Source organism: Budorcas taxicolor, chromosome 13 (genome assembly GCF_023091745.1).
Source record: "Budorcas taxicolor isolate Tak-1 chromosome 13, Takin1.1, whole genome shotgun sequence".
NCBI classification, from domain to species: domain Eukaryota; kingdom Metazoa; phylum Chordata; class Mammalia; order Artiodactyla; family Bovidae; genus Budorcas; species Budorcas taxicolor.
The window spans coordinates 7,599,749-7,621,326 of NC_068922.1; the positions used below are offsets into that span (position 1 = coordinate 7,599,749).

General features: G+C 39.0%; 1 protein-coding gene across 2 annotated transcripts in view; it reads left to right on the forward strand.

The window, feature by feature from the left end:
- The window catches only part of NDUFAF5 (NADH:ubiquinone oxidoreductase complex assembly factor 5), a 32,740-nt gene that overhangs the window by 2,217 nt on the left and 8,945 nt on the right, over positions 1-21,578 (forward strand). Inside the window, exons 2-8 of one of the 2 annotated variants that reach the window (XM_052651002.1) lie at positions 836-876; positions 4,515-4,578; positions 6,462-6,509; positions 7,822-7,925; positions 8,588-8,627; positions 19,071-19,268; positions 21,153-21,380. In XM_052651002.1, coding sequence (XP_052506962.1) covers positions 836-876; positions 4,515-4,578; positions 6,462-6,509; positions 7,822-7,925; positions 8,588-8,627; positions 19,071-19,268; positions 21,153-21,341 — 684 coding nt within the window. In that variant the 3' untranslated portion in view covers positions 21,342-21,380. Of the gene's footprint in view, positions 1-835; positions 877-4,514; positions 4,579-6,461; positions 6,510-7,821; positions 7,926-8,587; positions 8,628-19,070; positions 19,269-21,152; positions 21,381-21,578 lie in introns of those variants that run through there. The other variant, XM_052651001.1, reaches the window with a different exon arrangement.

Genomic DNA, 21,578 nt, shown 5'->3' on the forward strand with positions numbered 1-21,578 from the left:
ATGACCTCTTTTAAATTGGATTGGGATTGAGGAGGTTTCTTTAAATGTGGCTGATTTCTAATTTGCAGATGTTGCTCAGAAAAGTTATTTATTCATTTAGGAGTTCCACAAAATTTGTTAATAGTTAACAAATAATTAGTTGTATTAAATGATCACTTATACATTGATCTGTAATAATCCTCAGCTAACTAATTTTTCACTTTCACGCACCTCACACTAATATCTGTGGATGATATGCTTGTTATGTTTCTGTTGGTTTTTTTTTTTTAAGTTAGGGTATCCTGTTGCTTTTTGTCTTTGCACTCTTGCAGCACATGAAATATAAAGTCATAGATATACAGAATTTAGTCTTCTTTCCTTGAATTGACTTCTGAGGTAATTAACTCAATGTGTTTCCTTGGTTATTTTTATTTATATGTTCCTATTCAGAATTCCTATTCAAAATTTGGGGCTTCCCTGGTGGCTCAGATGGTAAAGCGTCTGCCTGCATTGCGGGAGACCTGGGTTCAATCCCTGGGTCGGGAAGATCCCCTGGAGAGGAAAGTGGCAACCCACTTCAGTATTCTTGCCTGGAAAATTCCATGGACAGAGGAGCCTTGTAGGCTGTAGTCCATGGGGTCGCAAAGAGTCAGACACGACTAGGCGACTTCACTTCACTTCACTTCATTCAGAATTTTAAAAGTTGCTGAGGTCAAATTGAAAAAGGGATAAAGGGAACTCAGCATGTTGAAATATAAGTAACTTATGGATTGTTGATTACTGGGAAAAGTGTTATTTCTCTGTTAAACATACTCATCTTTACTTTTGTACATCATTACCTCTTGTAATCTGTCAGGTTGGAAGTCGGATTGCAGATCGGGTGTATGACATAGCCAGGTAAGTGATGACTGTCATAATAAAATACAATCAATTTCCCTGGTGGCTCAAATGGTAAAGAATCTGCCTGTAGTGTGGGAGACCGGGGTTGGATCCCTGGGTTGGGAAGATTCCTCAGAGAAAGGCATGGCAACCCACTCCAGTGTTCTTGCCAGGAGAATCCCATGGGCAGGAGAGCCTGTTAGGTTGCAGCCCATGGGGTCATAAAGAGTCTGACATGACTGAGCGATTAACACTTTAACTTTCAACACAACTTTTGGAGACTTAAATGCTTTCACTTTCACAGGTAGCAGGAACCCCAGTTAAATAATGGTTTTGCTAAAGAATTGCTCTGTGATATTAGCAAATCACTTTTTGTGCTCTTCTGTGTAAAAGACATCCATTAAATTAGACCAATGTGGGATGAATTTATTACATTTGTCTATGTTAAAAAAGAGAAATTTTGTAAAATCACAAACTCTTGCACTCATATTTTAGATATATCCTGGCTACTTGAAAGAGTCATGAGGTGAATCAGTTTCATAAAATTAAAGAAAATTCTTCATTGTTGCAAAAGCCACCTTCATTTCATCTGCTTCATTAGTTTCATTATTTTAAAAATCTGAAAAGTAGCTAATTCTTTGTGATGTAGTCATTCATTTGCCTGGATTTTAGGTCATTTGTGATTTAATAAATGAAACATTACATTTTCCAAATCAGATTGAATTTTGTAATCTTTCTATGTCATAATACTCAGCAAAACACAAGTCTGTGGAGAAAACTGATTGCAGCTAAAAAAGCATGTCTTAAAATAACAGTTAACTCTTTGGAATTAAATTATTAAAAATACCAATCTAAAATGTCTTACACTGATCTTCTATTATTAGTAAGAATAGCTTATTGTCAATACTGATCTTATGTTTATATTTTAAAACTAACACAATAGATTAGTAAATGTCTTATTTGTGCTATCTGAGGCTCACTTCATACTGTTAGGATCCATGATAATAATATTAATAACTCCTAACTATTATTGAACATTTATACTGTGCTAAATACTTCACATGCTGGATAAAATTCTCATACCAACCCATTTTATAGATGGGGACACTGAGATCCAGCAAGATTAAATCTCTTGTCTGTGGTCACAGAGCCAGTAAATTGCAAGCCTAGAATTCTAACTCATGTCTTTGTGATTGCAAAGGCTGTATGCTTTCCCAGGTCACACTGCCTGTGTTCACAGTCAAGACACAGGGCATTAGGTATATTAGACATTCTCTCACCAGTGGTTCTCCAGCTGTGTACTGGTGTTCTATATTTGTAACATAGGTTTTTAATAGAAATTACAAAGGGACTCTCAGTTCCAATAGGAAAAAATTTATTAGTGCATGAAGTTTCTTTAAAAATTGTCACAAATTTTTCCTAAACCTGTGATCCACAATTGGATATGTAAAGTGATTTAGTATGAGACGATATGTTTGGAGGAGACAGCATAGCATAGTGGATAAGAATTCTGGTCAGGATTCTTTCTGACTGAATTCAAGTCTGACTGCTGCTTACTAGCTGAATGACCTTGGATTGACATACTTAACTGTACACTTAGCCCACTGATTTGAACCTGATAAGATTTCAGTAAAAGCTGTTATTTAGTTGATGGTTTATTTGGGTTTTAGTTTATCGTGTTATATTTCATAGTATTTCACATAGTAATTTCTAAGTTATCTGCTGCCACAACAAATTTGAGAAATAGGGATAAGTAGTAAGTTCCTGATAGGTATGCCACATATTTTCATGTTAATTACATTAACTTCTCTTCATTCTTTGTCTGAGTATATTATCATATTAAAATTGTTGTTCAGTCGCTCAGTCATGTCCAACTCTTTGCAACCCCATGGACCGCAGCACGCCAGGCTTCCCTCTTCATCATCTCCCGGAGCTTACTCAAACTCATGTCCACTGAGTTAGTGATGCCGTCCAACCATCTCATCCTCTGTTGTTCCCTTCTCCTCCCGCCTTCAGGCTTTCCCAGCATCCGGGTCTTTTCCAGTGAGTCAGCTCTTCACATCAGATGGCCAAAGTATTGGAGCTTCAGCTTCAGCATCAGTCCTTATAATGAATATTCAGGATTGATTTCCTTTAGGATTGACTGGTTTTATCTTTTTGCAGTCCAAGGGACTCTCTCAAGAGTCTTTCTCCAACACCGCAGCTCAAAAGCATCAGTTCTTGAGCATTCAGCCTTCTTTATGGTCCAACTCTCACATCCATACATGACCACTGGAAAAACCATAGCTTTGACTAGATGGACCTTTGTTGGCAAAGTAATGTCTCTGCTTTTTAATATGCTGTCTAGGTTGGTCATAGCTTTTCTTCTAAGGAGGCAGCGTCTTTTAATTTCATGGCTGTAGTCACCACCTTCAGTGATTTTGGAGCCCAAGAAAATAAAGGGACGGAGTCCAGCTCCAGCAGCCAGGGATTCAACCTGAAGGGATGGGTGGTGTCAGCGAGAGAGAAACTGAGGCAGCCTCTCAGTTTTCTTGGACTGCCTGTTTATTTCAAGCTTATGATTCTCTTTTATACTTTTACAAAAGCATTAGGTCAGAGGTTTGATATTTTTAGTTCCCATTGACCCAGATTTATTTTTCTCCAAAAATCATTGTTGCCTCTCAAAAGGAGTTCCTTCCTCAGCGATTCTCTTGTCTACTTTTTCTCATGTGTTCTTGTGAATACACTGTAACTCAGGCTAATGTCTGGGCTGCATACCACATTCCTCAGTTTATTTCTTATCTTTCTAAGTCCTGTTTGCCCCTAGTATCCTAAGTTCACTATTTCTTAGAAAGGGCTTCTAGCTAACACTATCTCTAAAGTCCCTAATTTTTATAAGCTATAGTAGAATATTGTAACATTACAGCAATCCTTAAATCTTTAGCTTCTAACTCTTAATTATTCCTAAGCCCTAAATTCAGCAAACTCCTTTGCCATAAACACTTTTCTCACAAATAGACTTCAGATAGGAATCTCTCCCATGGTCTCAAGCTGCGGCCTCTGTGTTCACCCTGGAACACTCTTTTGTAAAGGTCCTTGAACAAATGTCAGTGATTAACTTTATGAATTATTCTTTGAGCACAGCTGCAGAAGGCTTTATGCCTTCCCTGCTCCTCTCAAAAACAATAAGCACCTTAATATTCTCTTCAGTCAACTCAGTCGAGGAAAGGAAAAAACAAGTCAGAATCACAAAGCCTAACTTCTTTTCCGGGTCCGTGCCTACGGAACAAAGGGAGGGGGTTTAGGGCCGTGCCTCTATTTTGTCAGTAATGCCTAACATAGCTCCTGACAATAAAGTGTGTCACTGTTTCCATTGTTTCCCCATCTGTTTAAGTACCTGCACTAAATCAGTTCTTCAGATCCATGTCATGGAGCAACCTTGTGGAAAGCCATTGGTTGGGAGGCCCTAAGAGCGGCTTGGCCGGACAGCCTTGCCATGCCCAGTGTATTCTCTGACGGAGACATCTGGTGATGTGAGGGAGCAGGCAGATGATAGGACTTGTTTGACAGTTGTGTTCACAAGAATCTTTTTTCTTAAGAAAAATTTGTTTTTAATAATTACTTTATGGGGGCTGTATTATTAGAGACAAAGCATAACTTCTGTGTCTGTTTTTCAGAGATTTCCATCTTGCTTTGGATGTTGGTTGTGGACGAGGTTATATAGCAGAACACTTGAATAAGGTATATTTATTGAATGATTTGACTTAGAGAAATAAAATTGGCCAATTTTAAGGAAAAACTTTCTTAATAAAATATGAAGTTTGTATCATATTTAGATTTTGATGACATCAGAATTGCTCATTTGTTATTTCTTAAGTGATAGAACCAAAGGTTGTTTTATGTCTACTCCTGTGTTTTTTCTTAAATGATTTTTTCTTTGAATCCATTTTATACAGCATTCCCACTGGTAGTTTCTCTAAGTCTATATACGATACATTGCGTGTGATTCCCACTTTGTTCAAATATTTTTTATAAATCACAATAAAAATCACGTTGACATTCATTTGGGACAAGTGACTAAGCTTATTTTTTTTTTAGCTATGAAAAATAGTCACTTTATCATTTGGTTAGAAATTTTTGTGTGTGATTAAGTATAAATAGTCTTTATTAATATGTATACTATTTTATTTTTCATTTTGTAATTCAGACCAAAAAACATTCATTAATTGTTTTAGCCTCTCTAAATAGACACTATGCTGGACACAGATCAAAGTGGGATTTCTATATCAAATCTACTTAACGAAAAAGTGTACACTTGCACCGAGACAGGGGAGGGCTATGTGATAAGTCTCTGAAAACACTGTCATTGATAATAATAAATGCCGTGGAATTGGTACAGTCATTAAACTGCAACAGGAGTTAAGGGAAAGGAAAATCAGTGGAGTTCATATGACCGAGACTTCTGAAAGGCACAGCATCTGACCCGAGGTTTGATAGAATCTGGGATGGTGCTCATAGCGATTGGAATGTAAGGCATGGCTGGAGGGAAGGCAGAAGTGGCAAGCTGTAGGGTGTGATCAGTGATCCTTAAGGAAGGTTGGTTTGGGGATGGTGTGTATGAGGGATTGAAGAAGACAGAGTGTAGAGAAACAGACCAATTAGAGGGCTGTGTCAAAGGCAAGTGTAGGCATGAGAGAGAAAGGCCAGCCACCAGTGTGGAGACAGCAGGATATAAAGGCAGCCATGTAGAGGAGGCCTGGTAGAACTACAGACCTTGGTGATAGGTAAGCTCTCGGGGCCAGTGTATAGAAAGGAATCTTCCACAAAGCATGTGAGTAGAGCAGTGAGGGTGGAAACAGATCACCAAGAACCGAGGGGAACTCGGCGAGAAGTAGTGCGATGGATTACAAACAAGACAGCCGTGAGGTGGGTCGAGGTGAGGAGTTTGCAAGATTGGGAAGCTTATTCCTGTTGTAAGGTGAGGCAAGAAGCAGCAGAAGATAGAGACTGAAGATTGGAGAGGTAGTGGAGGGAAGAGCAGGTTCCTGGAGAAGAGAGGGCATGGTGGAAAGTGGCCAGCTGGGCAAGAGGTATTGTGATGCCCTTTGCTTTGGGAAGGAAGAAAGGATGCGTGAAACAGAGGGGAGAGTGAAACCACTGAGGCCCTCCCAAGCATCTGTGTTAGTTAGGTCTTTCTTTACTCTTTGCAGTCTCTTGCAATAACAACTAAAGGCAGGAAAACCATTCCAGATCTTCTGTGTCACAAGAATGAGGACTAGCTCTTAGCATATTATGGAAAAGTTAACATGTAAAACCTTATCCCAGTGGAGTAAACTGAAGATGCTGATTATTCACACCTATGTTCTCTATTTTATTAAATACTGTTAAATATATTACATATATGGTTGGCTGCATACATTTAATTCTATGTAACATAATATGTGTTATTAAAGGTGTTTGTGTACCATACTAATTATGTGCAGAAAAATACCCTTACAGAGGTGAAAATTAATCAAATTAATCACTTTTTCCTTCAGCAGTTTCAACAGTTGTTTTGTTTTGTTACTGGGTTCTCTTATTTGCTTATCTTTTTGTATTATCTGATCAACTTTATTGCGTTGCAGGAAGCTGTTGGAAAGTTTTTCCAAACAGACATTGCAGAAAATGCTTTGGTAGGTAGCTTTTCAGTGCTACTGGTTTCTGATCTCCTAGTTTGGTTTTTAGTTCTGTACTTTTTTTTATTATTTGTTTCAGAATGAAATGAGCTCTTTTTTTTTTTCCCGATTATACTACACATAAAGAAGAATTAAACAGTGTGGGAAATCTAAAGGGAAAGGAAAAATCACCATTAATCCCACCACTCAGAGGCAACTGCTGGTGACATTTTCATCTGTGTCTTTGTGGACAAATAGCTGTCTCCCCATCACAGCTTTATACAAACAGTATTACGCTAACACGTCATTCTTTTGTATCAGTGAGTGATGGATGCACACACATGTAGTATTCCAGTGTAGGGATATTCCATGCTGTATTTACTAAATTTGTAGCTTCTCAATAACCAACACTGTGGTGAGCATCTTCATATAAAGCAACTTTCTGTGTTTGATTTATTTTTCTCCCTGGGAATAAATTCCCAAGAGTGGAGTATATGGATTCATTGATGTTCACCTTTCAGTTTTTAATATCCATCTCTAGACTGCCCTTTGAAGACTGAACAACAGTATTAAATGAAAGCCCTCTTTCCTCCTCCTCATTGGCAACCGTAGGCCAGTTATTTTGTCTTTATCAGTCTAATAGGTGGAAAGTAGAGTTTTGTCCTTTTTATTTGCATTTCTCCGATTGCTAGAGCAACTAAGTAGCTGTTTGATATCTTTTGGCTATGAGTACTTTTTAATTTGTGAGTTTTGTCAGTAATTTTGTGATGTGCCTGTCCTTTGGTCCTCTCTCTACTTCGCTGTTCTTATTCTAGGTGGTTTGTAAGAATGTGTCTTCTAGGGATATTAATTTTTCTTCATGTATTTTGTAAATTTTTTCCCAAACATGTTTACATTGTTTATTGCTTTTTAGAAGTTTTTGATCAGTTTATCATTATGTGTATCCATGTTTCCTTTTATAGTTTCTGGTTTTTGAGTCATGTTTACTTTGGCATTTTCATTTAAGAGTCTAAAGTGTGCACCCATATTTTCCTAGTACTTTTTTTGGCTTTGATTATTCCACTGAGACTTTCAGCTTTCTGAGATTTGGTTTGGTGTGATGTAGTTATCCCATTTGTTTTTCCAACCAGATAGCCATTTTTTCTGGCCAATCTTAAGTGTCATTTAAGATATATTTTTTTAGTGCTTTCTCTTTGGCTGCTTTTTCAATTTTTAAGAACTAGAAACTGTCAAGTAAATATAACATGACTTATGTTTAACAAACAATGATTGTGTTAATAATTAAGATGTTATATAAATGTGTTTATGAACTTTTATTTTTAACCTTTAGAAAAATGCCCTAGAAACAGAAATTCCTACTGTCAGCGTTTTAGCTGATGAAGAATTTCTTCCCTTCAGAGAAAATACATTTGACCTGGTGGTTAGCAGTTTAAGGTTGGTAATCCGTTTGTACTTTTAAAAAATATATGTATGTTAAAATAGATATGCATGTGTGTGTGCCAAGTCACCTCAGTCATGTCTGACTCTGTGGGACCCCATGGACAGTAGCCCACCAGGCTCCTCTGTCCATGGGATTCTCCAGGCAAGGATACTGGAGTGGGCTGCCATGCCCTCCTCCAGGAGTTCTTCTGACTCAGGGATCGAACCCGCATCTCTTAAGTCTCCTGCATTGGCAGGTGGGTTCTTTACCACTAGTGCCACCTGGGAAGCCCCCAAAATAGGTATGTTATGCTCTAAAGTTATAAGGTAATATTAAAGGTTTCTCCTGTGACAAAAGGAAGGTTATCCTCTAATATTTTTATTTTAAAACTTATATGAAAACAGTCAGTGAATTTTTTTTCTTAAGGAATTTATTTTTTGGCCACTGCATTCAGGATCTTAGTTCCCTGACCAGAGATTGAACCCAGGCCCCCTGCATGGGAAGTATAGAGCCTTAACCACTGGACTACCAGGGAAGTCCCAACAATCCATGAATTTTGATGTGCACTTTCAAACATCCAAACTTACACCTTTTCTGTGGCTTGCTATATTAGTGATTCTTGTACTAATTAATTATACAGATTAAGCTAAAACAGATATGTGTTTTCGTATTTTAGTTTGCACTGGGTGAATGACCTTCCTAGAGCACTTGAACAGGTAAGAAACTTAGTGCTGTTTCTAATAGCCTGTGTTATTTTGTTTATCATTAGCAAATTGTAGATGTGCCTGTTTTTACACAGAAACTTATAGATGGTTTCTATTTCACATTTTTGACAATTGGAAATGGAAGCAAGTCAAAAATTTATTATCTTCTGTGGGCTGGATACACTTGGCACACTTGTACTTCGCCCATGCTTTATACTAAGACAGTGCTGATAAATGTTTGTTGGTTGATATTAATCAGCAAACAGGTAAGGAAGGGGTAGGTAAAAGTATTATGTTCAGAGGAGAGAAGGAGATCACTGTGGCTTGGAGTTGCCTAGGAAAGCTTCAAGAGGAAGAAGTTTCTTGAACAGGGCCTAAAAGGACAGGTCGTATTTGGAGTGGGCATGCATTCCAGGAATGCCGGATCCTGGGATAGATGGGATGTGTGAGTGACTGGGAAGCCCAAAAGGACAGAGAGGAAGGCTGGGGGAGGAGAGTATAGTGCCAGGTATAGATGAGGAATATCGGGACCAAAGTCAGAGTACTCGGTGACAGGGTAAGCAATTGGGAGTTTATTCTTTATGTGGTCCAGAGCCACTAGCACATTTTGAAGAGGAAAGTGACATGATTAAAAAGCCGCTAGGCAGAAGAATAACTACCGTATCTTACGCATGTACTGTTTGCCAGTCACTCTGCTTTGTTTTATGTATGTGAAATAACACTGCAAGACGGCTTCATCTTGCTAAATAGAAAACTGGTGCAGAAAGTCAGTTAAGCTGAAGAGAGACTGTTTCCATGGTCCAAGCATGAAATAAACTGAACCTAGGTGGCAGTTGTTGTTCAGTTGCTCAGTCGTGCCTGACTCCCTGTGACCCCATGGACTGTGGAGATAAAAGGAAGAGAGAGGTCTTCAGGACTCTGCAAAGTAAGAATCAACAGTCTGGTGGCTGGTTAACACTGAAGGTTGAAGAGTCAGGAGTGAAAGCTTGCCTTCAAGTTTTGAGTCTGGATGACTGGAGATAATTAGTAAGAGTAGGGGAAAGAATGGTAATGATCAGATAAAGGGACTTGACGATGGTAATTAACAGAAATATAGCAGTTGGAAAGGGGAGTTGGTTTGAGAATATGTGTTCTGTATGTGAGATGCTGAGGGGAGGGGCAGGGGGTATGTTTGCCAAGAGACAAATCTCTATGGCACCAGCAGCCAAAAGATAAATATAGGATCCTGGGAAGCTGTCCAGACACAAGGTAGAGATTGGGAAGTCATTCTTGTGAAATCCACGGGAACTGATAAGCCTTCTGAGGTAGAAACAAACTGATAATTTTAGGTACTTTAGTTCTATGAGAGTTTGGTGGCAAGAGAAGGAAGTAACACTGAAGGGAAAGAAGGAAAAAGGTTTTTACAGTCAGTTTGTTTAATACTGTTTTATATAAAATTGCTTCATAATATTTTAAATACGATTCAAGATATATACTTGGGGTGGGCGGTCCTAAGATGGTGGAGGAATAGGACAGGGAGACCACTTTCTCCCTCACAAATCCATTAAAAGAACTTTTCATCGCTGAGTAAATTTCACAAAACAACTTCTGAATGCTGGCAGAGGACATCAGGTACCCAGAAAAGCAGATCATTGTCTTCAAAAACAGGTAGGAAAAAATATAAAAGATGAAAAAAGAGACAAAAGAGGTAGGTAGGGAGCTCCGTCTCGGGAAGAGAGTCGTAAAAAGAGAGAAGTTTCCAAACACCAGGAAACACTCTCGCTGCTGAGTCTGTGGCGAGCCTTGGAAGCACAGAGGGCAACATAACAAGGAGGAAAAATAAATAATTAAAACCAACAGATTACCAGCCCAACGGTAACCCCCCCAGCAGAGAAGCAGCTCAGATGCCTGCATCTACCACTAGCAAGCGGGGGCTGGGCAGGGAGGCGCGGGCTGCAGTGCTTTTTAAGAATTGGGCTGGAACACCCCTAGTGTAACCAGAGCGAACTAACTTGGGCTAGCAAACCAGACTGTGGGATAGCTACCACGCGAAAAGCTCTAACATAAGACACCACCAGGACCGCGCACAGAACAAAGGACAGAACAGAATTAGCCGGCTGCAGACCATCCCCCTCTGGTGACAGGCAGCCAGAGCCGGAAGGGCCAGAAGGAGGCAATCGCAGCCCCAGAGAGACATTAACTACCAAACTGCAAACAGGCTTCTTTGCTAACTTAGACTTCTTGGGATTCTGGACAGTCACCATCTGCCTAAGAAGGGGCACCAGTTGTACACCCAGAAAACTGAGCAGCAGGGACGGGAAAGGTGATAAGTCACAGCGACCACGCTCGCCAAACACCCGAGCTACTCGGACCTGGGAAGGACACAAAACACAGGCCCAACTGAGTCTGTGCCTCTGAGGACTACCTGAGTGCCTGAGCCTGAGCAGCTTAGACCGGGTAGGTGCATGCAGCCCAGGGCCAGCCTCAGATGCTTCCCGGCGGAGCACCTAGAGCCTGAGCTGTGTGCGCCATGAGCGGGGGCAGGCCCAGTGTGACTGAGACACTGTGAGCACACGCCAGTGTTATTTGTTTGCAGCACCCCTCCCTCCCCACAGCACGACTGAACAAGTAAGCCTAAAAAAAGTGTCCACCACAGCCCCCCTTGTGTCAGGGCGGAAAACAGACACTGAAGAGACCAGCAAACAGAAGAAGCTAAAACAGAGGGAACCGCCTTGGAAGTGACAGGTGCAATAGATTAAAACCCTGTCGTTAGTACCAACTACATAGGAAGGGGCCTATAGATCTTGAGAAATATAAGCCGGACCAAGGAACTATCCGAAAATGAACTGACCCCACACTGCCCACAACAACACCAGAGAAAGTCCCAAATATACCTTCACTATTTTTACGATCATTCTTTTTGTTTGTTCTTTTTTTTTAACATTTAAAAATTTTTAAGTCCTCTGTTTCTCCTTTAATTTTTATTTTTATAACCTACTATTACTCAAAAAAAAGATGCTATTTTTAAAGCAAACGCCATATATATATTGTGGTGGTTGTTGTTTTTTAATAATTCTTGTGACTTTTTTTTTCTTTCTTCTTCTTTTCTTTATTTTATTTCTTTATTGTATTTTTGAAAATCCAGCCTCTACTTTAGATTTTTAATCTTTGCTTTTTGGTATTTGTTATTAATTTTGTACCTTTAAAAACCCAATCTTCAGTACCCATTTTTACTTGAGAGCGAGATTACTGGCTTGACCACTCTCTCATCCTTTGGACTCTCCTTTTTCTCCACCAGGTTGCCTCTGTCTCCTCCCTCCCCCTTCTCTTCTCTACCCAACTCTGTGAATCTCTGTGTGTTCCAGACAGTGGAGAACACTTAGGGAACTGGTTACTGGCTGGATCTGTCTCTCTCCTTTTCATTCCCGCCTTTTATCCTCCTGGCCACCTCTGTCTCCTTCCTCCCTCTCCTCTTCTCTGTATAACTCCGTGAACATCTCTGAGCGGTCCAGACTGTGGAGCGCACATCAGGAAGTGATTACTGGCTAGCTTGCTCTCTCCTCTTTTGATCCCACCTCATCTCATTCCAGTCACCTCTAACACCCCCCTCTCTCTTCTCTTCTCCATGTAACTCAGTGAACCTTTCTGGGTGTCCCTGAATGTGGAGAAACTTTTCATCTTTAACCTAGATGTTTTATCATCGGTGCTGTATAGATGGAGAAGTCTTGAGGCTACTGTAAAAATAAAACTGAAAACCAGAAGCAGAAGGCTTAAGTCCAAATCCTGAGAACACCAGAGAACTCCTGACTCCAGGGAACATTAATTGATAGGAGCTCATAAAACGCCTCCGTACCTACACTGAAACCAAGCACCGCCCAAGGGCCAACAAGTTCCAGAGCAAGACATACCACGCAAATTCTCCAGCAACATAGGAACACAGCCCTGAGCTTCAAAATACAGGCAGCTCAAGTTACTCCAAAACCATTGACATCTCATAACTCATTACTGGACACTTCATTGCACTCCAGAGAGAAGAAATCCAGCTCCAGCCACCAGAACTCCAACACAAGCTTCTCTAACCAAGAAACCTTGACAAGTCACTGATACAACCCCACCCACAGTGAGGAAACTCCATAATAAAGAGAACTCCACAAACTGCCAGAATACAGAAAGGCCACCCCAAACACAGCAATATAACCAAGATGAAGAGACAGAGGAGTACCCAGCAGGTAAAGGAACAGGATAAATGCCCACCAAACCAAACAAAAGAAGAGATAGGGAATCTACCTGATAAAGAATTCCGAATATTGATAGTGAAAATGATCCAAAATCTTGAAATCAAAATGGAATCACAGATAAATAGCCTGGAGACAAGGATTGAGAAGATGCAAGAAAGGTTTAACAAGGACCTAGAAGAAATGAAAAAGAGTCAATATATAATGAATAATGCAATAAATGAGATCAGAAACACTCTGGAGGCAACAAATAGTAGAATAACGGAGGCAGAAGATAGGATTAGTGAAATAGAAGATAGAATGGTAGAAATAAATGAATCAGAGAGGAAAAAAGAAAAACAAAAGAAATGAGGACAATTTCAGAGACCTCCAGGACAATATGAAATGCTCCAACATTCGAATTATAGGAGTCCCAGAAGAAGAAGACAAAAAGAAAGACCATGAGAAAATCCTTGAGGAGATAATAGTTGAAAACTTCCCTAAAATGGGGAGGGAAATAATCACCCAAGTCCAAGAAACCTAGAGAGTCCCAAACAGGATAAACCCAAGGCAAAACACCCCAAGACACATATTAATCAAATTAACAAAGATCAAACACAAAGAACAAATATTAAAAGCAGCAAGGGAAAAACAACAAATAACACACAAGGGGATTCCCATAAGGATAACAGCTGATCTTTCAGTAGAAACTCTTCAGGCCAGAAGGGAATGGCAAGACATACTTAAAGTGATGAAAGAAAATAACCTACAACCCAGATTACTGTACCCAGCAAGGATCTCATTCAAATATGAAGGAGAAATCAAAAGCTTTACAGACAAGCAAAAGCTGAGAGAATTCAGTACCACCAAACCAGCTCTCCAACAAATGCTAAAGGATAGTCTCTAGACAGGAAACAGAAAAAGGGTGTATAAACCCGAACCCAAAACAATAAAGTAAATGGCAATGGGATCATACTTATCAGTAATTACCTTAAACATAAATGCATTGAATGCCCCAACCAAAAGACAAAGACTGGCTGAATGGATACAAAAACAAGACCCCTATATATGTTGTCTACAAGAGACCCACCTCAAAACAAGGGGCACATACAGACTGAAAGTGAAGGGCTGGAAAAAGATATTCCATGCAAATAGAGACCAAAAGAAAGCAGGAGTGGTAATACTCATATCAGATAAAATAGACTTTAAAACAAAGGCTGTGAAAAGAGACAAAGAAGGCCACTACATAATGATCAAAGGATCAATCCAAGAAGAAGATATAACAATTATAAATATATATGCACCCAACATAGGAGCACCACAATATGTAAGACAAATGCTTAGAAGTATGAAAGGGGAAATTAACAATAACACAATAATAGTGGGAGACTTTATTACCCCACTCACACCTATGGACAGATCAACTAAACAGAAAATTAAAGAAATGCAAACTTTAAATGATACAATAGACCAGTTAGACCTAATTGATATTATAGGACATTTCACCCCAAAACAGTGAATTTCACCTTTTTCTCAAGTGCTCATGGAACCTTCTCCAGGATAGATCACATCCTGGGCCATAAATCTAGCCTTGATAAATTCAAAAAAATTGAAATAATTCCAAGCATCTTTTCTGACCATAATGCATTAAGATTAGATCTCAGTTACAGGAGAAAAACTATTAAAAATTCCAACATATGGAGGCTGAACAACATGCTTCCGAGTAACCCACAAATCACAGAAGAAATTGGAAAAGAAATCAAAATATGCATAGAAATGAATGAAAATGAAAACACAATAACCCAAAACCTGTGGGACACTATAAAAGCAGTGCTAAGGGGAAAGTTCATAGCAATACAGGCATACCCCAAGAAACAAGAAAAAAGTCAAATAAATAACCTAACTCTACACCTAAAGCAACTAGAAAAGGAAGAAATGGAGAAGCCCAGGGTTAGTAGAAGGAAAGATCTTAAAAATTAAGGCAGAAATAAATGTAAAACAAAAGAGACCATAGCAAAAATCAACAAACCAAAAGCTGGTTCTTTGAAAGGATAAATAAAATTGGCAAACCATTAGCCAGACTCATCAAGAAACAAAGGGAGAAAAATCAAATCAATAAAATTAGAAATGAAAATGGAGAGATCACAACAGACAACACAGAAATACAAAGGATCATAAGAGACTACTATCAGCAATTATATGCCAATAAAATGGACAACTTGGAAGAAATGGACAAATTCTTAGAAAAGTACAACTTTCCAAAACTGAACCAGGAAGAAATAGAAAATCTTAACAGACCCATCACAAGCACGGAAATTGAAACTGTAATCAGATATCTTCCAGCAAACAAAAGCCCAGGTCCAGACGGCTTCACAGCTGAATTCTACCAAAAATTTAGAAAAGAGCTAACACCTATCCTACTCAAACTCGTCCAGAAAATTGCAGAGGAAGGTAAACTTCCAAACTCATTCTATGAGGCCACCATCACCCTAATACCAAAACCTGACAAAGATGCCACAAAAAAAGAAAACTACAGGCCAATATCACTGATGAACATAGATGCAAAAATCCTTAACAAAATTCTAGCAATCAGAATCCAACAACACATTAAAAAGATCATACACCATGACCAAGTGGGCTTTATCCCAGGGATGCAAGGGTTCTTCAGTATCTGCAAATTAATCAATGTAATTCACCACATTAACAAATTGAAAAATAAAAGCCATATGATTATCTTAATAGATGCAGAGAAAGCCTTTGACAAAATTCTATATCTGTTTATGGTAAAAACTCTCCAGAAAGCAGGAATAGAAGGAACATACCTCAACATAATAAAAGCTATATATGACAAATCCACAGCAAACATTATCCTCAATGGTGAAAAATTGAAAGCATTTCCCCTAAAGTCAGGAACAAGACAAGGGTGCCCACTTTCACCACTACTATTCAACATAGTTCTGGAAGTTTTGGCCACAGCAATCAGAGCAGAAAAAGAAATAAAAGGAATCCAAATTGGATAAGAAGAAGTAAAACTCACACTGCAGATGACATGATCCGCTACATGGAAAACCCTAAAGACTCCACCAGAAAATTACTAGAGCTAATCAATGAATATAGTAATGTTGCGGGATATAAAATCAACACTCAGAAATCCCTTGCATTCCTATACACTAATAATGAGAAAGTAGAAAAAGAAATTAAGGAAACAATTCCATTCACCATTGCAACAAAAAGAATAAAATACTTAGGAATATATCTACCTAAAGAAACTAAAGACCTATATATAGAAAACTATAAAACACTGATGAAAGAAATCAAAGAGGACACTAATAGATGGAGAAATATACCATGTTCATGGATCGGAAGAATCAATATAGTGAAAATGAGTATACTACCCAAATCAATCTACATTCAATGCAATCCCTATCAAGCTACCAGCAGTATTTTTCACAGAGCTAGAACAAATAATTTAACAATTTGTATGGTAATATGAAAAACCTCGAATAACCAAAGCAATCTTGAGAAAGAAGAATGGAACTGGAGGAATCAACCTGCCTGACTTCAGGCTCTACTACAAAGCCACAGTCATCAAGACAGTATGGTACTGGCACAAAGACAGAAATATAGATCAGTGGAATAAAATAGAAAACCCAGAGATAAATCCACACACCTATGGACACCTTATCTTTGACAAAGGAGGCAAGAATATACAATGGGTTAAAGACAAGCTCTTTAACAAGTGGTGCTGGGAAAACTGGTCAACCACTTGTAAAAGAATGAAACTAGAACACTCTCTAATACCACACACAAAAATAAACTCAAAATGGATTAAGGATCTAAACGTAAGACCAGAAACTATAAAACTCCTAGAGGAGAACATAGGCAAAACACTCTCCGACATAAATCACAGCAGGGTCCTCTATGATCCACCTCCCAGAATACTGGAAATAAAAGCAAAAATAAACAAATGGGATCTAATTAAAATTAAAAGCTTCTGCATAACAAAGGAAACTATAAGCAAGGGGAAAAGACAGCCTTCGGAATGGGAGAAAATAATAGCAAATGAAGCAACTGACAAAGAATGAATCTCAAAAATATACAAGCAACTTATGCAGCTCAATTCCAGAAAAATAAATGACCCAATCAAAAAATGGGCCAAAGAACTAAATAGACATTTCTCCAAAGAAGACATATGGTTGGCTAACAAACAGATGCTCAACATCACTCATTATCAGAGAAATGCAAATCAAGACCACAATGAGGTACCATTTCACTCCAGTCAGAATGGCTGCGATCCAAAAGTCTACAGGCAATAAATGCTGGAGAGGGTGTGGGGAAAAGAGAACCCTCTTACACTGTTGGTGGGAATGCAAACTACTACAGCCACTATGGAGAAGAGTTGTGGAGATTCCTTAAAAAACTGGAAATAGGGGGGTTCATGTTTGGGAACACATGTAAGAATTAAAGATTTTAAAATAAAAAAAAAAAAAACAAACAAAAAACTGGAAATAGAACTGCCTTATGACCCAGCAATCTCACTGCTGGGCATACACACCAAGGAAACCAGAATTGAAAGAGGCATGTGTACCCCAATATTCATTGCAGCACTATTTATAATGGCCAGGACATGGAAGCAATCTAGATGTCCATCAGCAGACGAATGGATAAGAAAGCTCTGGTACATATACACAATGGAGTATTACTCAGACATTAAAAAGAATACATCTGAATCAGTTCTAATGAGGTGGATGAAACTGGAGCCGATTATACAGAGTGAAGTAAGCCAGAAAGAAAAACACCAATGCAGTATACTAACACATATATATGGAATTTAGAAAGATGGTAACGATAACCCTGTGTGCAAGACAGCAATAGAGACACAGATGTATAGAACAGACTTTTGGACTCAGAGGGAGAGGGAGAGGGTGGGACGATTTGGGAGAATGGCATTGAAACGTGTACTATCATGTAAGAAATGAATCACCAGTCTAGGTTCAATACGGGATACAGGATGCTTGGGGCTGGTGCACGGGGATGACCCAGAGAGATGGTATAGGGAGGGAGGTGGGAGGGGGGTTCAGGATTGGGAACTCATGTACACCCGTGGTGGATTCATGTCAATGTATGGCAAAACCAATACAGTATTGTAAAGTAAAAAAAAAAAACCAATTTTTAAAAAAGATATACTTGATACACTTGAATTAGAGTAGCCTACCGTGATGTGGGTTCAGATTTACTTCAGAGTTCACCTTGCCCTATATGAAAGTAGAGTCAAAACGAGTTACAGACTGTAGTTCCAAGAATCATTGAGTAAACATTTATGATTCTGGAATTGATCGTTGCTACTGTTTTAAGTTACCAATTAAAAATGGTTTTTGTTTTACAGCTGAAAAATAAGTTGGTTACTTTTCCTTAATTCTGTGTGTAACTAAATTAACTGATATGTTAATATTTAACTAAAATGTTACTAGACATTTTAGTTGTGAATCATAATGGCTTCCCTATAAATTAGCTTTTTCTGCTTAAGAAGCCACTTCAACTTTGTGTTTTAAAAAAGTAAGTCATGATTTTGTGAGTTAGGGATTTGGGCCAGACTTAGGAGATTCTTCTGGGTCTGGCTTGGTTCACCCATGTGTCTGACCTGGGGGTGGCTTGCCCCAGAGCTGTCAGATGGCTTCAGCTGGACTCCTGGCTGATCCCCATGTCTCTTGCTGTCATCCTTCAGCAGGCCGGCTCAGCCTTGTTCACAGCATGGCCCATACACGGGGCTCCTAGAGAGCAGGCGAAAGCAGCAAGGCCATCGAGCCCTCGGCTTGGCACTGCCATTCTTTGCATTCTTTGGGTCAGAGTAAGTCGTGGGGCTGGTCCAGATTCTCCCAATGGGGGCTGTTACAAAGTGACATGTCTAAGGGCACAGATACAGGGAGGACAGTGATTTCTGTAACCTACCACATCAAAAATCTTGTTCTTTCAATATTTTACTGATTGAAAAAGTAAGTTTTGTCTATTATTAGAAAATTTGAAAGCATATAATGTATCTTATAGATAATAACACCATCAGTAAATGTTTATCTTTCTTTAGAATAATATCCTGCAGAGTCTTTCTGATAGTTGGTTGTCTGAGTATTATTTATTAAATTACCTGTTTTTTAACTTGACAGAATAAGAATGGTAATCATGAAATACTGATCTAGATTCCATGTAGTTATTCTTTTAACATTTTTGTGTCTGAAATTTTGAATCATGTTGTTGTTTATTACAGATTCATTATGTTTTAAAACCAGATGGAGTGTTCATTGGTGCAATGTTTGGAGGTGACACGCTCTTTGAACTCCGGTGTTCCTTACAATTAGCGGAAACAGAAAGGGAAGGGGGCTTTTCTCCGCACGTCTCCCCTTTCACTGCTGTCAATGACTTAGGACATCTGCTTGGGAGAGCTGGCTTTAATACTCTGACTGTGGTAACTATCAAGAGAATCGAGTAACCCATCAATCACACTGTTCAGAAATAATCTCTTTTTATCTTGATTGACAAAAGGTAGGAATGTAAAATTTTTAGTTATTTGTTACCTAAATAAGTAACTCAAAAAGAAAAGGACCTCAGTTAGCAGGGAGGCTATTTTCTAAGACCTGCTTGTCCATCAGACCCTTCAGATCCAGAGCTGGGTGTACCATGAGAGACAGAGCATCCCTGATGGGGAGGAAGGCGGTGTCAGGAGCATTCACAGCACGGCCTCTCCCACCCGCTCTCAAGGAAAGTGGAAGGCGGAAGTCGTGTGAGGCGGAAGTGAGAGATTGTGCCTTCATGAGGCCCAGGGTTAGATCAGGTTAGACAGGCTCAAAATTAAAATAACTTTTTAAGGAGGTGTAGTGTGAGTATTGGAGAAGGAACCGGCATCTCACTCCAGCGTTCTTGCCTGGAGAATCCCAGGGACGGGGGAGCCTGGTGGGCTGCCATCTTTCTGGGGTCGCAGAGTCGGACACGACTGAAGCAACTTAGCAGTGTGAGTATATGTCATAAAATCAGCCCACCAAAATGGCTGGTCATGTCCGTCCACACTCTGACAGAAAGCAAGGGGCGCAGACTTGCAGGGCCTCTGATGTTGGGAAGGGGCTGAGAGGGAAGGGAAGAGACGCTAGACTGGAGGTGACACAGCCCTCATGGGCCAATGTGAGGAACGCCTGCCTGGTCAGACAGCTCAGCAGGAATATTAGGGGACTCAAGGGTTGTCGCCTGTGAGGAAAAAGACGAAACCTCTATCCTGAGTCATCAAAAGAAAGCTAAATTATGTTAACAACATGCAGTTTTCTAAGTTGTAAAGTGGGTTATGTGTTCCAGAAAGATTCCCTTTGGTATATGATCTTCTCTATAGTTTTAAAATTAGAGGGTAATTTAATAATAAATTTATGCAGATTTATTCGTGGAGACATATACATTGTCTCCAAAGTGCTATTTTACATTGCATCCTGACTAATTTTCAAAAACTCCTATGCAAAAAAGCTTTTATATAATCAATTATGCAGGTTTATGTTGCATATAACATTAGATATATTTCTTCTATATTGCAATGGATTTTTATCTTTAAAGTAAAATCAAGTTAAATTAATATCATGTAATTATATTTACACATATGATCCTCTTAATGAATTATTTTTTTTAATTAGTTGGCATTCTAAGTGAAACTCATCTCCTTTCAGAATCATTTCCAGACTAGTATATTAGGAGAAAACTGTGAATATTATCCTTCATCTTGATTTGAATAAGACCTTTGACAAGGCTATTTTGGTACTCTTTTGATTGAGAAGGAGATGGTGCTTTTAGTTGGTTTCATTGAAATGTTTTCACAGAGTATTGTTTAATGGTAGGCATCAGCCTAGAAGGAATTCTTTTTTTTTTTTCATCTTAAAATCTCTTTTTAAAAATAGTTTCCCTGTGTAGGAAAATACATAGAAAAAGTGGACTATCCAGAGATGGTCTTATTAAAAAGTGCACATACAACTTAATCCATGCGTGTGTTTAAAAAAAAAAGAAAAACAGACAAAGAGAGAGTAACACAGCAGGTTGAAAATGAGTGGAGGTCTCCTGCCTTCTGACACCTCCCCCTGCCCCCCCGCCACCGTCACTCTCCACATGGATGCCTTTTGTCAACTGTCGTGTATGTCCTTTCAGATGTTCTTCCTCACAGATTGGAGTGCAGTTATATTGCTTAAACATACATATACAACAATATATATACTCTTTTTCTTTTTTCTATATAAAGTCTTTTTTTCCCCGAGTCAATAACTTGTCTTGGAGATCTTCCGCTACAAACATATACCTACCATGTTCTCTTTTTTTTTGACAGCTATATAGTATTTCGGACTTCCCTTGTGGCTCAGCTGGTAAAGAATCCACCTGCAATGCAGGAGACCTGGGTTCGATTCCTGGGTTGGAAAGATCCCCTGGAGAAGGGAAAGGCTACCCACTCCAGTATCCTGGCCTGGAGAATCCCATGGACTGTGTAGTCCATGGCGTTGCAAAGAGTCAGATATGACTGAGTGACTTTCACTTTCACTTTTCATATAGTATTTCATTGAACAGGTACACTTTATTTAACCTTTTCTCTGTTAATGGACATTTAGATTGTTTGTTTTTTATATTCTTTCAAACAGTGTTGCCATGAATTTTCTTTTACACATAATCTCTGCACATCTGTCAAACTGCTGAGTCAAAGAATCTATGCATTTCAGATTTTGACATGTAAAATCACTGTCTATAAGGTAGCATTAAT